The sequence below is a fragment of the Falco cherrug genome, chromosome 12 (genome assembly GCF_023634085.1).
Source record: "Falco cherrug isolate bFalChe1 chromosome 12, bFalChe1.pri, whole genome shotgun sequence".
NCBI classification, from domain to species: Eukaryota; Metazoa; Chordata; class Aves; order Falconiformes; family Falconidae; genus Falco; species Falco cherrug.
This window is the reverse complement of record NC_073708.1, coordinates 14,448,304-14,466,447: the sequence shown is the minus strand read 5'-3', so window position 1 is coordinate 14,466,447 and position 18,144 is coordinate 14,448,304. Positions and strand designations below refer to the sequence as shown.

General features: G+C 37.2%; 2 protein-coding genes across 2 annotated transcripts in view; one reads left to right on the top strand and one right to left on the bottom strand.

Moving 5' to 3' along the window:
* Nucleotides 1–18,144, bottom strand: part of PLPPR5 (phospholipid phosphatase related 5) — a 232,785-nt gene that overhangs the window by 112,191 nt on the left and 102,450 nt on the right. The gene's annotated exons all lie outside the window — the stretch shown is intronic.
* The window catches only part of PLPPR4 (phospholipid phosphatase related 4), a 32,955-nt gene that overhangs the window by 5,352 nt on the left and 9,459 nt on the right, over nucleotides 1–18,144 (top strand). Inside the window, exons 2-4 of the mRNA XM_055724440.1 lie at nucleotides 8,114–8,299; nucleotides 12,560–12,689; nucleotides 14,372–14,567. Of these exons, the coding sequence (XP_055580415.1) occupies nucleotides 8,114–8,299; nucleotides 12,560–12,689; nucleotides 14,372–14,567 (512 nt within the window). The remainder of the gene's footprint in view (nucleotides 1–8,113; nucleotides 8,300–12,559; nucleotides 12,690–14,371; nucleotides 14,568–18,144) is intronic.

Below are 18,144 nucleotides of genomic sequence, written 5' to 3'. Positions count from 1 at the left end.
TTTTTGAAGTGTTGCAGTTCTTGATTTACCATAACTTTGCAGCAGTAGCATCAAAGAAGTTTCATTATTAACAGTACATGCAATATGCTAAATCTCATTGTCTGTAGTTATTCACTGATTATAACTAATAATCTATTTAATTAATCAATAATCATAATTAACATAACCATCAATTAGGTTTGAAGTCACACTGAAAAGAAATGCATTAATGGTATTTTTTGCATTGTAAAATTTCTAGGATTTGCTTTCTATTTAAACACTTAATTAAACAAATATTTTTAAAGTATTTTTAGATTTTTCCTGCCTGGGAATATTTTTGTTCATCATTTTGTTTATTAAAAAAAAAAAAAAAAAGAAGCACTTTTAGGATGATCACGCATTCAGCATGACTGAGATTTCTGAAATAGGCATTTTATCACTGATGTATCAGCTCTATTTTTGGTCTTACACATACTGAGAGGCTTTCTATTAAGATTTGGCAAAAGATCAAGGGGTCTGAGAAGTTGCATGAAAATATTTATTGTATTTCTAATGCCGGACTCTAACTGGCATTCACTGAACAATTAAATGCTAAAATCAATGCTGGAATTAGGGATAACTTGATTTTCCAAAATTGTAATGATAATAGATTTCAATCACATCTGGCATTTGAAATCAAACTGAGTTGAAATTAAACCCAACAGCGTTATATGTGGAAGAAAGACCATCATATCATGTCTCTGCAATTAGTTTCCACAAAACTTGGACAATGATGAGGTAAAAATCCTTTAGAGAATAGACCAGTTCCTTAGGGCCACATGAAACGTATCCAAAAAAGGGACAAGCAGCAGCAGAAACTCAAGTTCAGAGAGAAAAGCAAAAAGCCTTTATACAGTTGCAAATCTTAGACTTCTGAAAAGCCTGAATGCCTTCTCTTATAAGCCTGAGGCATTTACAAATTAAGTTTAGAACATAAAAAAAAATCTACAAACCTGACTTTTAGGTCATGCAAGTCCCCTACTCTATAGCCATCCTGTGCTTAGTCTCTCAAAAGTCCTCATGACAGCCTAGTTCGCAATGCATTTGAGCTTGTGCTTGGTCTTAATCCCAGTCCTGCATAGCAGTCTCATTGAGGGTGAAGGTACAGCACTGGTGTAGCTAAGCAGGAGCCATGGTTTCTCAAAACCAACAGAAAATGGCAGAATTTGAGCAGATACTATTTCTTCTTCCTGACCTGTTTCTGGAAGGTATTCAATCATAGTAATTTCCTGCCAGGATAAGAGAGACCTATCCTCCTTCCGTTCTCTCCTGTCTTTCGTGAATCTCACAGCAAAGTACAACAGGACAACAGCCAGGGTGGTTGAAAGCTGCAATTGCTGTTAGTAGTTGGCTAAGAATAGGAATACCTTGTCTCCTCCAACCCACCACAGTCCTCTTTTTTGTCTCATCCATCTGTTGTGCCTTGTCATTTAGACCATGAATTCTTTGGCACAAGGGCTGACATTTATGATACATTTTAATAGAAACTTCCACAATGCCTTGCAGTATGAACACATAATTATTAAATAGACCATCCTTCTCCCAAGTACATGGCTGGTATGTTTTCAATGAGGAGGAACCAGTGGCATTCACTAGGTATCTCTTTGAGGCAATCTGTTTATTTACCTGTTTGCTTACAAAGATTTCTTTGTCATTCTGATTCCCAGAAAACAATAGAAACACCAGCAAGCAGCTCCCATGCTCAGGAACTTCTTTCTTGCTGTGGCAGGGTTGCAGAACAACCTAAGGATCTAAGAATTTCCTGGCCATCCAAGTGTAAAAATTATTTACAAAATATAAAAGATTCCAATAGTGCATCAGGTATTCCTTAACTCTTTTTGGCAGGTGGGCTAGTCATATTGTCTTTATTCTGCATCTGGCTAATCAAGTCTTGACTTTCTCTGAATGCTACATACATACTGCCCCTCTCTTTTCTGCCTATCTTTTATTACAGGCAGGTAAAAATAATCAATTCCACAGCCTTTGTATTTGCATCCAGTCTCAAGGAAAGTCACTCAAATTATTCTGGCCAGCACACTGAGCAGTAACTTCAGCAGTCAACTACAATTACAAGAGAGGCTTTTCATTTTTCTACCTGCTTAGCCTGACTGAAAGACAGCCCAGGCTAATAATTTTTGTAACCCATGTTCAAAGAACGTCTGCTGGTAGCCACCAACACAGCCCAATAGAACACCACCACAGCACCTGGATAGGAGTTCACAATAAGAGATAATGCCAGTAGTGCATTTTAGCAAAGCAAAGAGAAGTCACGTGACTGCAACCTGCAATACAGGGTCAGGCATTTGAGTATGTGACAGTCCATGGTTGCACTCTCAGAAAGCCCATGTATTTTAAGGTATTATTCTACTGAAGTTAAATACAGACTCTGCTTAACTAAGTGCTGGCAAATATAAGAGTTAGATACCAGTGTACAGTCTTAAAGAAAGTGAATGTATAGAAGCTACTGATTCCCAGAGAGTTGGATTATGTATGCATCCAGCTGCATATTCTTTCAAGGTAAGAGAAACTGTGGGAGAGGGTGTGCTTACTTGTTGCCTTTCTTTCGGTTTGAGCCTCACTGTCTCCATGGTGTCATTTAAGAAACTATCCACATCTGATTGCCGCTGACTTGCCTGTAATGCTTGCAGAGAGCATGTGGTTTTAGTGAAGCGCTGATTGTTTGGAAATTCTCCAAGGAGGGGAAGCACCTTGAATTAGAAACTTAGCACTCTGCAGACACCCTGTGGAACAGTAAAGTTAAAAGTCCTGCACTTTAATTCAAGAGCAAGTAGTTCAGTTTTTCCTTCAGAGCAACAGGCTTTGTGCCTTGTTGGAAGGCCAGCAACAAAAGTCAGTGCCCCAGGTGCTGAGCCATCCAAAGGACAACCTTATGCTATTCAGGGTTCCACCCACTCCAATAGATTTTCCTGCTAAGGCTTAGCTTTCCACTGCATTTACGTTTGCAAGACCTCTGCTGTCATACCAGACCTGTATCCTGCATTATAGAGGGTGCAGTATGGAGGAGTTCCAGGTGCAGGATAAGAGATGGGGCATATACTGGTACTGGAGACCTCAAGGCTATAAACAACTCGCCCAATGGTCAGATAAAGAAATGCAGAACTGCAGCTGGCAAAAGTGATTTTAGGGGTAACAAAAAGTACAAAGAACAAGCATACAACATATGTAAACCAAGCCACATATAGTAAATTGGGGTGTAATGTGAAAAAACAGACCAAAAGAGAAAGAGCAAGGTTTAAAAGTACATTAGCAAACGTAAGAATGAACCCAAGTGGTTCCTAGAGTAAAGAAGAATCACCATCAAAGTCATACTGCTCCTGAAAAAGGGTTTGGAATGCACTACACTAGTCATAAATAGCTCATTTTATACAGAATAACTACTTGTTACTCCTAGGTATTTATCCAAAAATCATGCAGAATTGTACCATACAACAGAAGTGAAAATAAAACAAGTCAGGCATAGCCTAACTTCTAAGGTCATTAGAAAAACTGCTGTTACAATTAAACCAAATAAAACCAAAGCCCTAGACAGGTCAAGACATGTACAGACAATGTTTGACAAGCCCCAATCCTAAGTCCTTGTAAATTCAATACAAAATCTATGGCTTGTTAGTAGCAATGACGATACTGTATTCAGTGGGCTATAGCTATCTACATGTTCCTCTTTTCATTCATTTAAAGCCATGGGAAACTACTCTTAGGGAAGTTTTAACAGAAGTGTTTCCATTTGCCTGGGTGTACCTCAGCAAGTCTGGGCCTCGTGGTTAAGGAGTAGCCAACTTCTGGGCCTTGGGCAGGACCAACATGGCTTCCACGTGTAGGCTATATCATATGACCAATAACAAATTGTGCTGGCACTGTGGGTCCTGGATGATCCTAATCCTCACAAGTAACTGAGGAGCACCCCAGAATAACCCCAGAGGCAATCATGGCATGTCCCACAGAAGAATGATGGGCAGCCTGAAGAACTGTTACCTCCTGCTTCTGAACTCCTCTTATAGCCATCTCTTCTTTCAGTTCTCTGCAATGTGATATATGTCTTGTGGCTCTTGGCCAGAAGGAAAATTTGTTACATATCCCATCAGTGCAGAGAAGTTATTGTGCTACTGAATGCTCTTTTGCTTTGTCCTGAGTTATGTAACATACAAGAGTTTTTCACCTTTTATTTTTCTCCTTAGAAGATCTCTGGGTATTTACATCCTTGTTGAGCTCTTGGGAATAGAGATCATCTTTTCTCATGCTTGGACAATTCCTAGCTCAATAGAGCAAAATCTTTCTAAATATTAATAGCATTAATTATTGTTAATAGCAAACTCCTATGGCTTAATAAAGGCTTTTAACCTACAGTTTAAGGAAATAACAGGAGGGAAAAAATATTTTTTTAAAAAATAAATAAACTCTGAATGAAAATTTCTCTGCAGCTATGCTGATCATGGTTCTGACTTTAAGACTCTAAGCCAAATTTACAGTCTAAATTTCAAACTAAACAGGGATTGTTCTCCTTTAGCCAACCACGGAAGTAAGAGTATAAAGACTTATTAGTCAAGATATGTGAACGGAGTTTGGAGGTTTTATTATTCTAATTAGGAACAGGAAAATTCCTATTCCATTTGGTAATTAAAACAATACACATTCTACCATCTAATTATATTTGACATTTTCAAGGTGTTGGGAGCTGAAGTCTATAATTGCAGAACTACTGCTGCCTTAAGCAGAACGCTCCATAAATATTCATATATTAAATAGCCAGTTATACTGTTTAGAAGACGTTTGCTATTTTTTTTAGAAATGTTAGACTTTTAGAAGATGCATTTTATATTTGTATTTTTAAAAAGATAGGAAGAAAAATGTCCTGTGGGATCTGACATACTGTATATAGCAAATTGGCTATAAACCTATTCATTAGTATTGTAAGCAGTTAAGCTGGAGATTCATAGTCCTTTAGAATTATTTTTTTTCCTTAAGCAGAATGGGTAATTACAGTCAGAAATAATATGGGAGTCCTGTAGTGAAGTCATAAGACAGTAAAATGCAATTCTTAAGATTCCTTGAGTTTGTAATTAACAATAAAATTATAGCTTACATACAGTAGTTTTTAAAAAAAAAAGTTATCCACATACTTTAGTGTGTCACAATAAAATACTACTTCGTATATATCCTATTTTTAATAGTTCAATATTGCCATTTAAAACAGTTGCCTGCCTAGGTATACCATAATCAAATTAGAGGTGGACTTGCAGGTACCCAGAGCCTGTTGTTCAGGGAGAGGCTTTCCTTTTCTTGACATTAGAGAAATAGAAAAATATACAATAAGGATGAAATTGTGAGTGCAAGGTGTTCGTGAGTGCCTGCTCTGTGTTACCATTCTAGGAAATGAACCTTTGGGGACATCTAAATAAAAGGACATAATTTCTGAAAAGAAGGGCAATAGGCAGTTTGCTCGTTTTGTCCATTTAGCTCATCTCATTGGAATAGGTTTGTATCCTGTTATAAGATGCTTTGCCCCATGGTAGGCTGGACCCTGGCTAAGTCATTGGGTTTGATTTTCAAATAGTTAATAATAAAAGACATTGCAGATGTTTCAATCAAGCAGAATTAAATGCTGTGTAGAAGTGAAGTTGCAACGCATGAGAGTTCAAACGCTGTGCAGTATTTCAGTGTTGTAGCAAGGGCAGCAGAGACTCAGTGCAAGCTTCCCGCACACCAGGTGAGCGCACACTGTGCCAGCCGTCTGGTTAGGAGGCCCCTTATCCCAAATAGCTCCACAGTCTCTGTGCTGGCAGGTGTGGAAAGAAGGGCACACAGTTCCACAACAATCTTAATTACTCCCAAAGTATGAAGACTTCAGGGAAGTCCTCTTTCATTCCTGCACATCTGTATAATGACTAGAATCAGTCTAGCCCATGCTGACTAATCACACATGATTTCATTATAGTCAATCAGAGACTGCATTCAGCAGGAAGTGAGAAGTAGTATTACCTATATAATGCATCCAGCTAAAGAACTGGGCTTCTTTCTGTGGTGGGCAGGAAGCAGGACTCAATTTTTTTTTACATTGTATATAATTATTCCATACATATTATATGTCAGATATATAATAGTTCTATTATATATTATGTATCCACATAACATGTATATATTACATCCTGTGTATATTATATGCTATACCTAATATGTATGTGTAATATAGTATGTGTGTGCAAATAGGCATACATGTTTGGATTTTATATATACACACACACACACTACTTCCTGAAACAAACTTACTAGATGGCTGGTGTTATTTTTGTAATGCTCATAGCGCCAAGGGATGTCAGTACACATTCCCCCCCTTTCTACACAATTACAGCCTCTATACCATGTAATGTTACAATGCAATCAGCTTGAACAAAGATAACCAAACAGGCAAAATTCTTCTATTCCCTGACTTCTGCAGATTTTGCTTAGAACACTTTGAAGACACAACCCACCCTCTTCAGATCTGTCCTCCAGCATGTCAAAGATAAGCTGTTCTTTCCAAACAAAATCTAAGTTGTATTAAAGATGTCTCAGTGAAATTTAGCTAGAACTCTCCTTTAACCACCCAAAATTCCATTTTATGCACAAAAATGTCTGCATTTTAAAAGCTCAGTGTTTAAAAATCTGAAAATGGCCAGTTAAGGCAAGAAACCATTGTCCTTCTGCCATATATAGCAGGTTTTATTCATCATTTTTCCAATACACATATTTATCCAGTTTTACCTCTGCTCTGTTATTCCATTGTGGACTAGAATGAATGACATTGATTTTAACCAATTGTTTTTGTAAAAGTGTACTGAACATGGCAATAATATAATCTAAGTTTGCCCAAATTTGTATTAGGACAATCCCTATTTCTCATGAGGTGCTTGATGCAAAAGCAGAGGGTTTTTTTCTCAAGAGATGTGGTACAGCCTTATCAGATATTTATGATTTTATCCTCTAAGTGTATCTATTTAGTAGTTGCAAGCTTTTACTTTTCAGCTGCAGCTAACAGGAAAAATTAATGTGATAGCCATCTTAAAAAGAAAAAACCAAAAGGAAACAGGCAGTTAACATAGGTACCTCCGAGGGAAGGAGTCATATATCCATTTCAGTGGAGGAGCAGGCTGTTGTTCTAATGTTGCCATGTTCAGTGAAGAATGTGTGAAACAACAAACAAGCAGTTTCTGAGCATTTACTAAGAAGATACAGAGAACAATCACATGCTGCTGGTCACCTCTGAATGCCCTGATGCCCACCGCAGGGGCAGGGCTGCCCTCTCTGTTCAATTATAAACCAATGGCTTCAAAATGCCTTTTTGCTATTTCTTCTTTTAAACAAATTCCTTCCACAGAGGCTTACTGGTTGAATCTGTGTTTTCAGGAGCTGGTGGCAAACTAGGGTGAATTTATCCCCAGAGGGGCCAACTTCACTCTTAATAAATTACTGGAAGTAATTGCAAAGGGTAAAATCATTAAATAGCTAAAGGATAAAAAAACTGTGAACTGTAGTCATCATGGTTCTAAACAGACTGAGTCTTGCCAAAGTTAATTGCTTTTTTGATAGAATTACAAAATGAATGTTCAAAGGCAGAGCACTGTATTATCACAGATTTAGATTCTAGGATACTGTTTTTCGTTAACTGTTACATTGAAACTAAATGCAAACTGGCTTTGATATAAACACTGTCATATACATAACAAAGAGCTAAAAAGTGTCATGATGAACAGCAGAACACTGAGGCCCCACATGGGAGACTGCAGTCTTAGTGCTTCCTTTAAAAAAAAATAATTAAAGTTTTTCAGTTAATGATTCATAGATGAAAAGGCTAAATTATGTAGACTAAAGATTGGATTGAGTGTTTTGACTGGCTTGGTAGACAACAGGGTTATTTGATATCAACAGAATAGTATATCTCTAGAGAATTAATTATTTAAAAATGGTAAAATGGTTATGACAAGGAGCAGTGAGATGTAAATAGCAGTCATCACAGAGATTTATTAACGGGCTATGTTGCCTTTGCAAAAGTATTGCTATTCCATCTCCAATAGTAATTTGTTGCTTTCTTCTCTTCCAGTTGCCCATATTGGCATCTTCTGTTGTTAGCCTCTATTTTCTTGAACTTACTGATGTCTTCAAGCCAGTTCATTCTGGATTTAATTGCTATGACAAGAGTCTGAGTATGCCATACATTGAACCTACACAAGAGTCTGTTCCCTTCCTGATGTTGCTTAGTCTGGTTTTTGCTGGACCATCAATTACGGTAAGTTTGAGGTGCCACTGTCACTTATTAAAGATTTTGAACAGAGTTTCAGCTGGCATAAAGAAAATAGCTCCTTTCATTTCAGTTAGTCTGCAGAGTGTCATCCAGGCTAATTACCTTAGGATTTTAAATTCATTTTTTATTCTTCTACAACAGAAGGAAAAACACTCCTTAAAACATTCCCTGTAGAACTTCATCTACCTGCACATCCTGATTGCGGGCATTAATGTTAAGAAACAGCATCCTTAGTAGGGCGAGAATAGTTTGAATCATTCTGTTATGCTGTACAAATATTTGAACTTTTACAGACAGGACATCTCCATGCTCTGAGATACACCCAAAATTCAAGATTTTGTTGGAAACTGAAGCCTTTCATTTGCAGCCATGAATATATCACTTTGTTAGTGCTAGCTTTATTCAGTGAGAAGGTATATCAAATGTGTCAGTGAAATCGATTACACTTTCCCAAATAGCACTGGGACTCCTCTAAATTGCAAGTTAGTCATTAAAAGCAGGGAAAAGGAGGCTGGTTTAATCATTCATCCAAAAGGAGGAGATGATTTCAGTAGAACAGAAATGTCCTGTCAGAATATGAGTGGTTTGGTCACTATTTTACAGAAAAAAAAATATATTTGCATGATACAGTTGAGTATTGTCCTTTCTGGAATTGTTGTGTCAAATTCAAATGAAATCTAAACACTTTATATATATACTAGAGGGAATTCACTTTGCCTGTTTTCAGGCAGCTCAGATAGGAGCCTTATTCTCACACCACTTCTGTTTGGTAAATGAAGAGAGAAATTCACCTTGAGTGTGTGATTCCATGCACCTAAAAAGCTGAATCAACCTTCTGAAAGGGTCTGTTCTCTCCCCTGACAGCAATGACTGTGCATCTCGGTTAGGCACTGCTCTAAGTCTAGCTGCAAATGTACCTCAGCTGCCAGCTCCTCTGAATTCTCTTAAATTCAACCAGTTCATTCCTTTTATAATATACAGCCAGTTTACAATTTAAAATTCTATAAAATTTGATGCACATATAAAAAACAAGTGCTATTCTCACTTTGCTTTCCAGGATGTTTTTTGTTCATTTGTCTTTTTTTAAACTGAACTCTTCTTACTTTGTTTGATATTGGTTGCTTCAGAAACCATTTTCAAAGAATTTTCCACAACCATCAGGCTAAAAAGTGTACTTATTTAGGAACTGGAAGCTAAGACTTTCAGTGGTCCTCATGCAGACACTTGCAGCAAACACTAAATACTGTGATAAAAACGAAACTTGTTGGTATTGCAGTTTGGCTGGGTTTCTTAAGTTTAGACAGTGTTTCTGATAGCAACAAAGTGGACTTCCCTGAAACAATGATAGAAGGAATGTATACAGGCTCGCTTGGGCCACAATAGAGGGGCAAAAGCTGATTTTTACTTCAGAGAGTTTATGTCAAGCCTAGGTAGTATCAAACACCTTCATCTGAGATGAAAGATGTCCAATTCATTAGAGTGTTTTTTAAGAGTTTTGCTTACAGCTGAATTACTTGCAGCACAGCAGTACAAACAACTAACCAAAAGCATGCCACATGAGGAACTTACACCCCCATCTGAGCATGCCTATCAAAGAGAAGATGGATAAAGGAAATAAATCCTGAAGCTTCAAAGTACAACCACTTAAAAGCTGCAAGCCTTAGGAAGGTGTAGTTTGTTTGTATTAGTGTGAGCATGAATGTGATGCATGTATTAGCTGGAGAATGGGCTCTGATATGTGAAATACACAACCTTCTTTAATAAAAGGCATTGAAGATGGTGTAGAACATCAGCACTTTATTTTTCAATACCACTTCAGAATTAAAAAACTAGGGGGGGAGGGTGGTGGTGTCATTTTTTCCCCTTTTGTTTGAAAAAATAGGGCAATGAAGCTCAATGCGAAAAGAAAATTGTGCCATTGTCATCTTTTAGATTTTAGCACTTATAATTGTTTTCATTAACATTTCAATGAATTACATAACTGTAAAATACAGAAAAGAAAGCATGAGCTATATGAGGAACTGAGGATGTCCAGTAACACAGCATATGCTAGCCTCTGTCTGCAGTACTTAACTGCAGTATGAGGCAGGTCATCAAGACTCAGTAAAATACAGGTGTGATTAAGCCACATATTAAATATTACCAAAGAGTCTAAATAAGAAAAAATATTTTAAAAAAGAGAGGGGGAAGAACCAAGCAAATTCTAGTCTCAATCCCTCCTTAAAGATTTATATAAATATTAGAATAGGACTTTATTTTTCTATATTATTTTTGTTGATACACCCAGTGTTTCCCAAGACTGGAGAAAATATTATATCTATTCACTTTATAGTAAATTTTTTAACAAGTCTAGCATTTTAAAATTTATTTTCCCAAGTCATTATTACAGAAGGATGTGTGTGGATTTGGCTCTTTATGGTGGGTTTTTTCTTTGTTTTTTGCTTGTTATTAGTGAGAAGCAACTGCTTTTAACCAGGTCTGTTCTGTAGTTCTGAAGTGCTATAGAAAATTACCACCTGTGTTATTGACATATGTCTTATTGCTTGTGTCATGTATGAAAATTTCTATATGTATTCATAAATCACACAGGACTTCAGTGTGGAACAACTGGCCTTGTTTGAAATTACCAACATGGACATTTTATGTCTGGAATATACTGGAATTGCAACGTGACTTCCATTTGCTTCAAAGAACTCTGATTCTCTGACATACATTCTCTCTAGTTAGTTATTAATTCAAAAATTTTAGGACCAGTTATTTAATCATATCAGTGTAGGTTTAAACCCTTATATGCCACTGACTGAAAACCTACTTAAAGGTAACCATGTGCTTTCTAACAGAGATCACCAGGAAATTAGAACACATTGATTTGGGAAATCAATTCGCAAGGAGAGAAATTCAATGCTGGCAGTCTTAGTCCTACTGCCTCCTCTACTGTGGGAGTTTGTTTCCTTGGAAATACCAGCCTCTGAATTTTCTTTGACATAGGCCTTGCTGTTTTGCAATTTTCTTATCTGTCACACAAGATAATCCAAAGCTTTGGTGTTTTTCCCTGTGCCAGACATTCCCTAGAGCTTGGCTAAAAACTGTTAGTTTCTCTGGTTTTTAAGTTTGCAATACTACTGATTTCTCTAGGAAGTTTCAGCTGTAAATTGATGAAATGGTGACAGATAATAGTGACCCTAGTTCTCATCTAATTAAAATTCCTTAAATAATCTTTATCACTGGCTTTTCCACGTAATGAGACAACCCTCACTACCTCATTTTTCTAGCAAAGAATGGAAACTTCAATTTATTAAACCTTCAGCTAAAAAGAGTTAGACTAAATTTGTCTATTTTATCTCCCTTCTCCTAGGGTGAGGGGTCTTAGTATGTACAAAGTTCACTGGTAATTAGAGCAGATTCAGCATAATTCAGATGCTTTAGCATCTCATTGCTTGCAAGCTTTATGCATTGCATGTATTAGTTTTCAGTGCATCTGTGGATAGACAAGGTGAACCTCCTGTTAGTGGTGAGAACTGCCTCACTAATTTCAATATTTCAACCCAACCCGCATTTTGAACTCTGTACAAGCCCAGTACAGAATTCCAAGTTGTTGCACTATTTAATAAGGATAACAATCAACCCTGAGACTGCAAATGCAGAAATAGATCTGGATTTTCCAGCAAGTAACTGCATTTTTCATTTATATTCTTCTCTTTATAAATTCTTGTCTATGGCTTCAGTCATAATCTATTTTGCTTGGTGTGTTCAGAGGGACCATAAGGACAGAACTTTTTCTACTGTGGAACTGGTTAAAACCCAAGCCAAATTAAACAAATACAGAAGAGCAGGCTGTCACATAATTAGAAGCTGCTGGAGGATTGCTAGGCTTGAGGCCAAGACTGAGTGCTAAAACCTCCTCAGGATCACAGTGGTTCTGGATTATTTTAGAGGCGATATTTTCTGATTATTACTTTTTTGTTGTAGAAGCACCACATTTCAGCTGTGGATCAAGACCTCAATTCCACTGAGCACTGTATACTGTATGCCACTTGCATTTATTTCAGTGCCACCTTCTAGCCTGCCCTCACTCAGGCTAAGTCGCATTACTTAATGTTACATATTGATACAAATCTTTCAAAGGCAAGTACATGTCAGTGGATGACATTGGTTGTGGTATAGTTATATTTCAGCCCTTTAAATTCAATCAGTGTCTTCTGAGTAACTGCTACATATAAATTAATGGCTCCTTTGTCATTGCAGATAATGATAGGAGAAGGAATTCTCTACTGTTGCCTGTCCAAAAGAAGAAATGGGATTGGAACAGAGGCCAATATTAATGCAGGAGGATGCAACTTCAATTCTTTCCTTAGAAGAGCGGTCAGATTTGTTGGTGGGTTTCAAATGTTAGTCACAAAGAGGAGCTTTGCATATACATTCAGTTTTCACCATGCAGGTTTCCTTTTCGGAACAGCCTTTCAAAGCAGTGTGGGGCTGTCACTGGCATAGATCTTCTGCCAGACAATGCAAGAAGAAACTGTCAAATGGAGTGATAGAGCAGTGCCATCTCAGTAGTGCAACATCTACACTCCCGTGTTTTCTGAAAGAATAATTTGGTTTTCCTTCTCTGCCCACCTTGCTTCCTTTTAATGGTTTCAGTGTATGGTTTCCCCTGCCAGTCTTCAGTGCATCATAAGGATTCAACCCACCTGGCATGGTATTCAGCATGACAGTAAAAACTTGACAGAAACTCTCGGTAGATTTTACATTCTTTTTCTGTGATGTGTTTTATCTATCTTGAGAAAGGGCTAGAATCTGGCAACCTAATGATAGGAACGTGTTGCATTATTTTATTTTACTTTTGTTTAATTTTCATTTATGAAAACTGAACTTGAAAAGGCAACTGGACTTTGTTCCCATTGTTACAGTTAATTTCCTCTACCAGTGAAGGGCTAAAGGAAAGGTTTTCTCTTTTCCATTAGAGAGGGCAGCCTAGACAAAGAACTTGCAGGACAGCAGACTGAAAACCTGGTAGAAGGACTATACACTAGGTTTCTGTAGTCTGGCAAGAGGTAATGACAGGACAGGTTATAGAGTCCATGACCAGTAAAGCATCCTCTTAAGAGCAGCAGTGAGGAAGTGAACACAGTGAATGGTAGATTAATCCTCCAGCAAGGAGGATTGTGAAAATACTCCGTGCTTTCCACTTCTCCTGTATGGCATCCCATTCCATCACCAAAAATGACAAGATCAAAGACACATGAATTTGGTTCTTGATTCATACTCTGAACCTGCAGTTTCTTTCTATATTTTAATAATTTTAACATTCTTTCAATTTTAAGATGAAAAATAAATTTATTTTTAAGAATACAAGTGGATAATTACAAGTATTTTTTTTAGATTTAATTACAAGTAAATCTTTAGGGAAAAAGCAGTTGAAAATGCTCAGTAAAACACCTGCATTTACTTCAACTGCATTGTGAATTTGCCATTATTAACTAGACAGAAACACTGATCAATTATCAAAAAGACTTAAGTATTTGGACTCGTGGAAAGACTTGGTACTCAAGAAATACCAGAGGTGTGAAGGTAGCCCAACTTATTGCCAGCTGATGAGTCCCTGGTGGTAAAAAGAGAACAGGTCAGAGCAGTGGTCTCAGAGCAGCTGTCCATGTTACTAAAAGCCTGTATCCCAGTGGGCAAGTCCAAGGACTGGATGAGTACTGATGCTCTTCTAAAATAGCCAGCTGCCCTTCAGATAGTTCATAAAACTGCTTTCCAAACTGAAGCAGCTCCAGTGTAGTTCACTTTTATGAAAAGATGTTGCAGGACATCGAGACATCAAAATGAAATGTTAGGTATCAACAGGAAAAAACCAAGCATAAATAATAATTTTTTTTTTTACATTAAAGAATTCAACTTTGCAATAAGCAAATACATCTTATTCTGCAGTTAAATTATTTCAAGTCCAATGACACAAGCCGCCAGAATTCCACTGAAAGTATTTTGTCAGAATGGATTAATCTAATCTATGCATATAATAAAGTTAACGAGCTCTATTGATTTCTTTCCTAGGTGTTCATGTCTTTGGTCTTTGTTCTACTGCTCTTGTTACTGATATTATACAGCTCTCAACAGGATATCAGGCACCATATTTCCTAACTGTTTGCAAGCCTAACTATACATCCTTAAATGTATCATGCTCAGAGAACTCGTATGTTGTGGAAGATATCTGCTCAGGAGCCGACCTCAATATTATCAATGCTGGAAGGTTGGTGCTATCCTTCATTGTGTACATTTTTAAATACCCATTTTTTATTTTCTGTCCCAGTTTCAAGGTTTTTTCTAGTTGAAGTCTTCATTATTTTGTCAGGTTTTTATAGCAAAGGTAAGAATTTAAGTGTGTTTTTAGTGATGTACAATTTTTTATATAAAGATATTAGGCTAACAGTGGGCTTTGGAAGACTTTGTCAGATTCCAAAGCACAGTCATTAGTAGCTACTTATTTTCCCTCCTTCAAAGCAGACAATTTCCTGTACAATTATTATTATGTATATCTTTGATTCCCCGTGGGATCTGGGTAAGTTCCCTGTAACAGGCAGGGGAAGAAGTCACCCAAGTACTTTATCTAAGACCTCTGTGTAACATACATTACTGTTCTGGCATTTTGGTCTTAGTTTGTGAGGCTTGGTTTGGGGATTTGTTGGAGTTTATTTGGGTTTTGTTTCTCTAATTGATTATTAATTTTTTTACATTGATGGCATTGAAAAAATACCTTTTTTAGAGGAAAGACCACAACAGTGCAAATCTGTATGTTCCTAAGCATATGCCTTTTCTTTCGTGGTATTTCTAACTGGTGGTTTATCCTCCTTGATCATTTATTCTTTAGCCTCCCTACTTAGACAGCCAGGAGAGAAATTTATATGTTTATATTAGCAAGTTTTGGACATGCATATCAGTCAAGACTATGTATCTTATTTTAAACAACTTAAGTGTGATAAAACAACGGTAATTCAATAACTGATGAAAGGTCATATATTTAAACAAGCAATCTGAAGGTATAAGTCAGTAAGTTGTACTGTTGCAATACATCTGCTACTAGTTAGTTCAAGGACTTCATGAGGTGTCCCTAAATATAAGCACTACCCTACTGAAAAATCATGAAGCTCTTCACTGAATACAACTTCAGTTGTCTTCTGTATCTTTGCCACACCAGGTTAACCTTTATTGCCTGTTAGTCATTGAATATTTGAATGTTTTGCAATCCTTCAAAATTTTAGTGCTTTTTAAAATTTCCTCCTCCCTCAAAAAGTTACAGCAATATTATAGAATGCTTGAAATGACTACAATTTCTGTCTCTGACTCGGCTGCATAATTTCTCTGTGTACCTGCTTAGCAGACATGAAGCTATGTTACTTCTGACACACCCACTTCACTAAAGCTTTGTACTCCTTTCTTGTTCTGTATGCAGCCCCAGATGCTAGCTTCTGTTTTAACTTTATGCCTCATGGCATTACATTTTTGCTGCATAGATATTATTAAAATGTTCTGTCTATGTACTAAGGCACCTTTCCCCCAGTTTGTTTGCTTTTCCATTAATTTCGATGGTTGACACACTTGGGAATCATGAAGTCATTCACTTTGTAAGTATCATCCAGCAAATCTCGTCACCTGTCTCCTTTCACTGGGACAAACCAATTTTACTGATGTTTAAAGACCCTCAGTTATTTGATGTACTTGGTCTTAAATATATCTAGTGGGCTAAGGCTCGTAATTAGCATTGATTAACTTGCCGTATCTTTTCAAGTTATATATGTGGGCATGATCCAGAGCTGGAATGAAGAATTGTAGCTCTGTTTGGCAAAAATAATTTGGTGTCAATAATTGTGGTGAAAGGCATAACCAGAATTACTATATCAGCCTTCACCTCACTGTCTTTTCCCATCACCATTTGCTGTTACTGGGATAGTGCCATTGAAGCCTGATGTTTGCAAGCAATGTCTTGCACCTACATGGCATCCCAGGGAAATCGGGGTAGCTTTGCATGTCAGCAAGCAGAAAAATTTTCATGATTACATCTCATTCATTTCGTATTGGAGGTGATGATGATGATAACTTCTTTGAATTGACTATCTTTAGCCATTCCAAAGCCACTGATCACTCCTAAATTTAAATATCTTCACTTCCAAAAAACCAGAAAAATTAGTTGTAATATATTAAGACTAAGCAATCAGGTTTTGCGTGTTTCTGTTTCTTTAGGAAGATGACCATATATTAATATCTCAAATTTATTCCCATTACAGAGGATACATTTGGTGATTTATAATATTCTGGCACCACCTCCAGTTTCTCCTTAATTCAATTTTATTGCCTTTTTCCTTTATTAAATTGTTGCTTACTTATGCCTGTCTCAACTTTACCAAAGCAATCAGCACTTGCTACTGGTTCAATACTTCCTTCAGTCATCTACTATAGGAGTTATACCATAAGTTCTCCAGCCCAGGAGGTCAATTTGTCCTCAATAATATCAGCTTGTAAGGGACTTGTTCTTCTGAGATTGCTAATCGCCTTCACTTTTTATTTGTACTTCCCACAAACTTTGGCTGCAGAAATTTGCCTCAAGACCCCACTATGAAAAGTATAGAGAAGAACACAAAATTGTCCAGCTGATTATATGAAACCATTTTCTGCAACATCCCCAAATATCCAGTGGTTTCCTTATTCCTCTATATCTTCAAAGAGCCTTTTCAGTCATTTGAGTTCAGATTTCCAGTGAGTTCGCTATCCTCTATAATTTCTGATGTTCTCAGTATGACACTCTCTCACTCAGCATGACTCTTTCTCATTGTTGTTCTCCCTTTACACATCCTCTTGCATGAGCATTTAGTGTGATACACTGTCATCCCAGTTCAGGACACGTTTTCTTTGAGACCTTTGTTCACCTTTTCAATACAGAGCCATACAAAAAGGCTACATATTTTCAGGTTGGATTATTTTCATTTTAGATTAAAAGATAACAAATAAAGGAACAAAAGCAGTGTCACCATTAGAGAGTACACCATTAGAGAATACACAGCGTGCACTTAGTCTGTAACATGCTGTGCTTGCCCTGAAAGCATATGAATAGAAAATAAAGAGAAAATTGACTGTAGCATGGTGGCACACCTTATATACTATAAAAATGCCATCAAATTAAGGTTAAGTTCTGAGTGATACTAAAGTTCATAGAATCAAATCTATACAGTAGCTCCACAGAAACTGTATGCAGTTTTATGCTTCCACTAAAACCTGCACAGACTAAAGGAGCTGATTAGCCATTATAAACATTTCAAATTTTTTTCATATCTTTATCCTCCTGTCCTCAACCGTGACAACTGTTCCCCAGGGATACTATTTGAGAAAGGTTTGTTCAGGTTTGGGGGGAGGGAGGAGAAGAAGAATGTAGGTCTGTCTTTAGAAGTGAAAAAGGACTCACACCGATTTCATCTTGGCTAAAGTCATGAACCTCCTGGAGCCATGGGCTCAAATTCAGGTCAGCAGCATGGCATTCACTCTGAACTACATGCACACATTTAATTGCTAATGAATCATTTAGAGCAGACAAGGCAAAACGTGCAGGAAAGAAATTTAGACAGTAGACTCTGCTGCTTTGCAGAAAAATGTCTTTGTCTAAAGGTAAAGGACTGTGTTTCAATCTTTCCTGTTTTAAACTAACTCAGGTGCTACTAGGAAAATGGCTGTACATGGAGCCCAGTTAGGGTGGCAAGACCCATCTGTGAAGCTGAATGACTGTTCAAGTATTTACCCCAAGCTGAGCTTTCTCAGGTGAAAAGATGCTGCAAGATAGA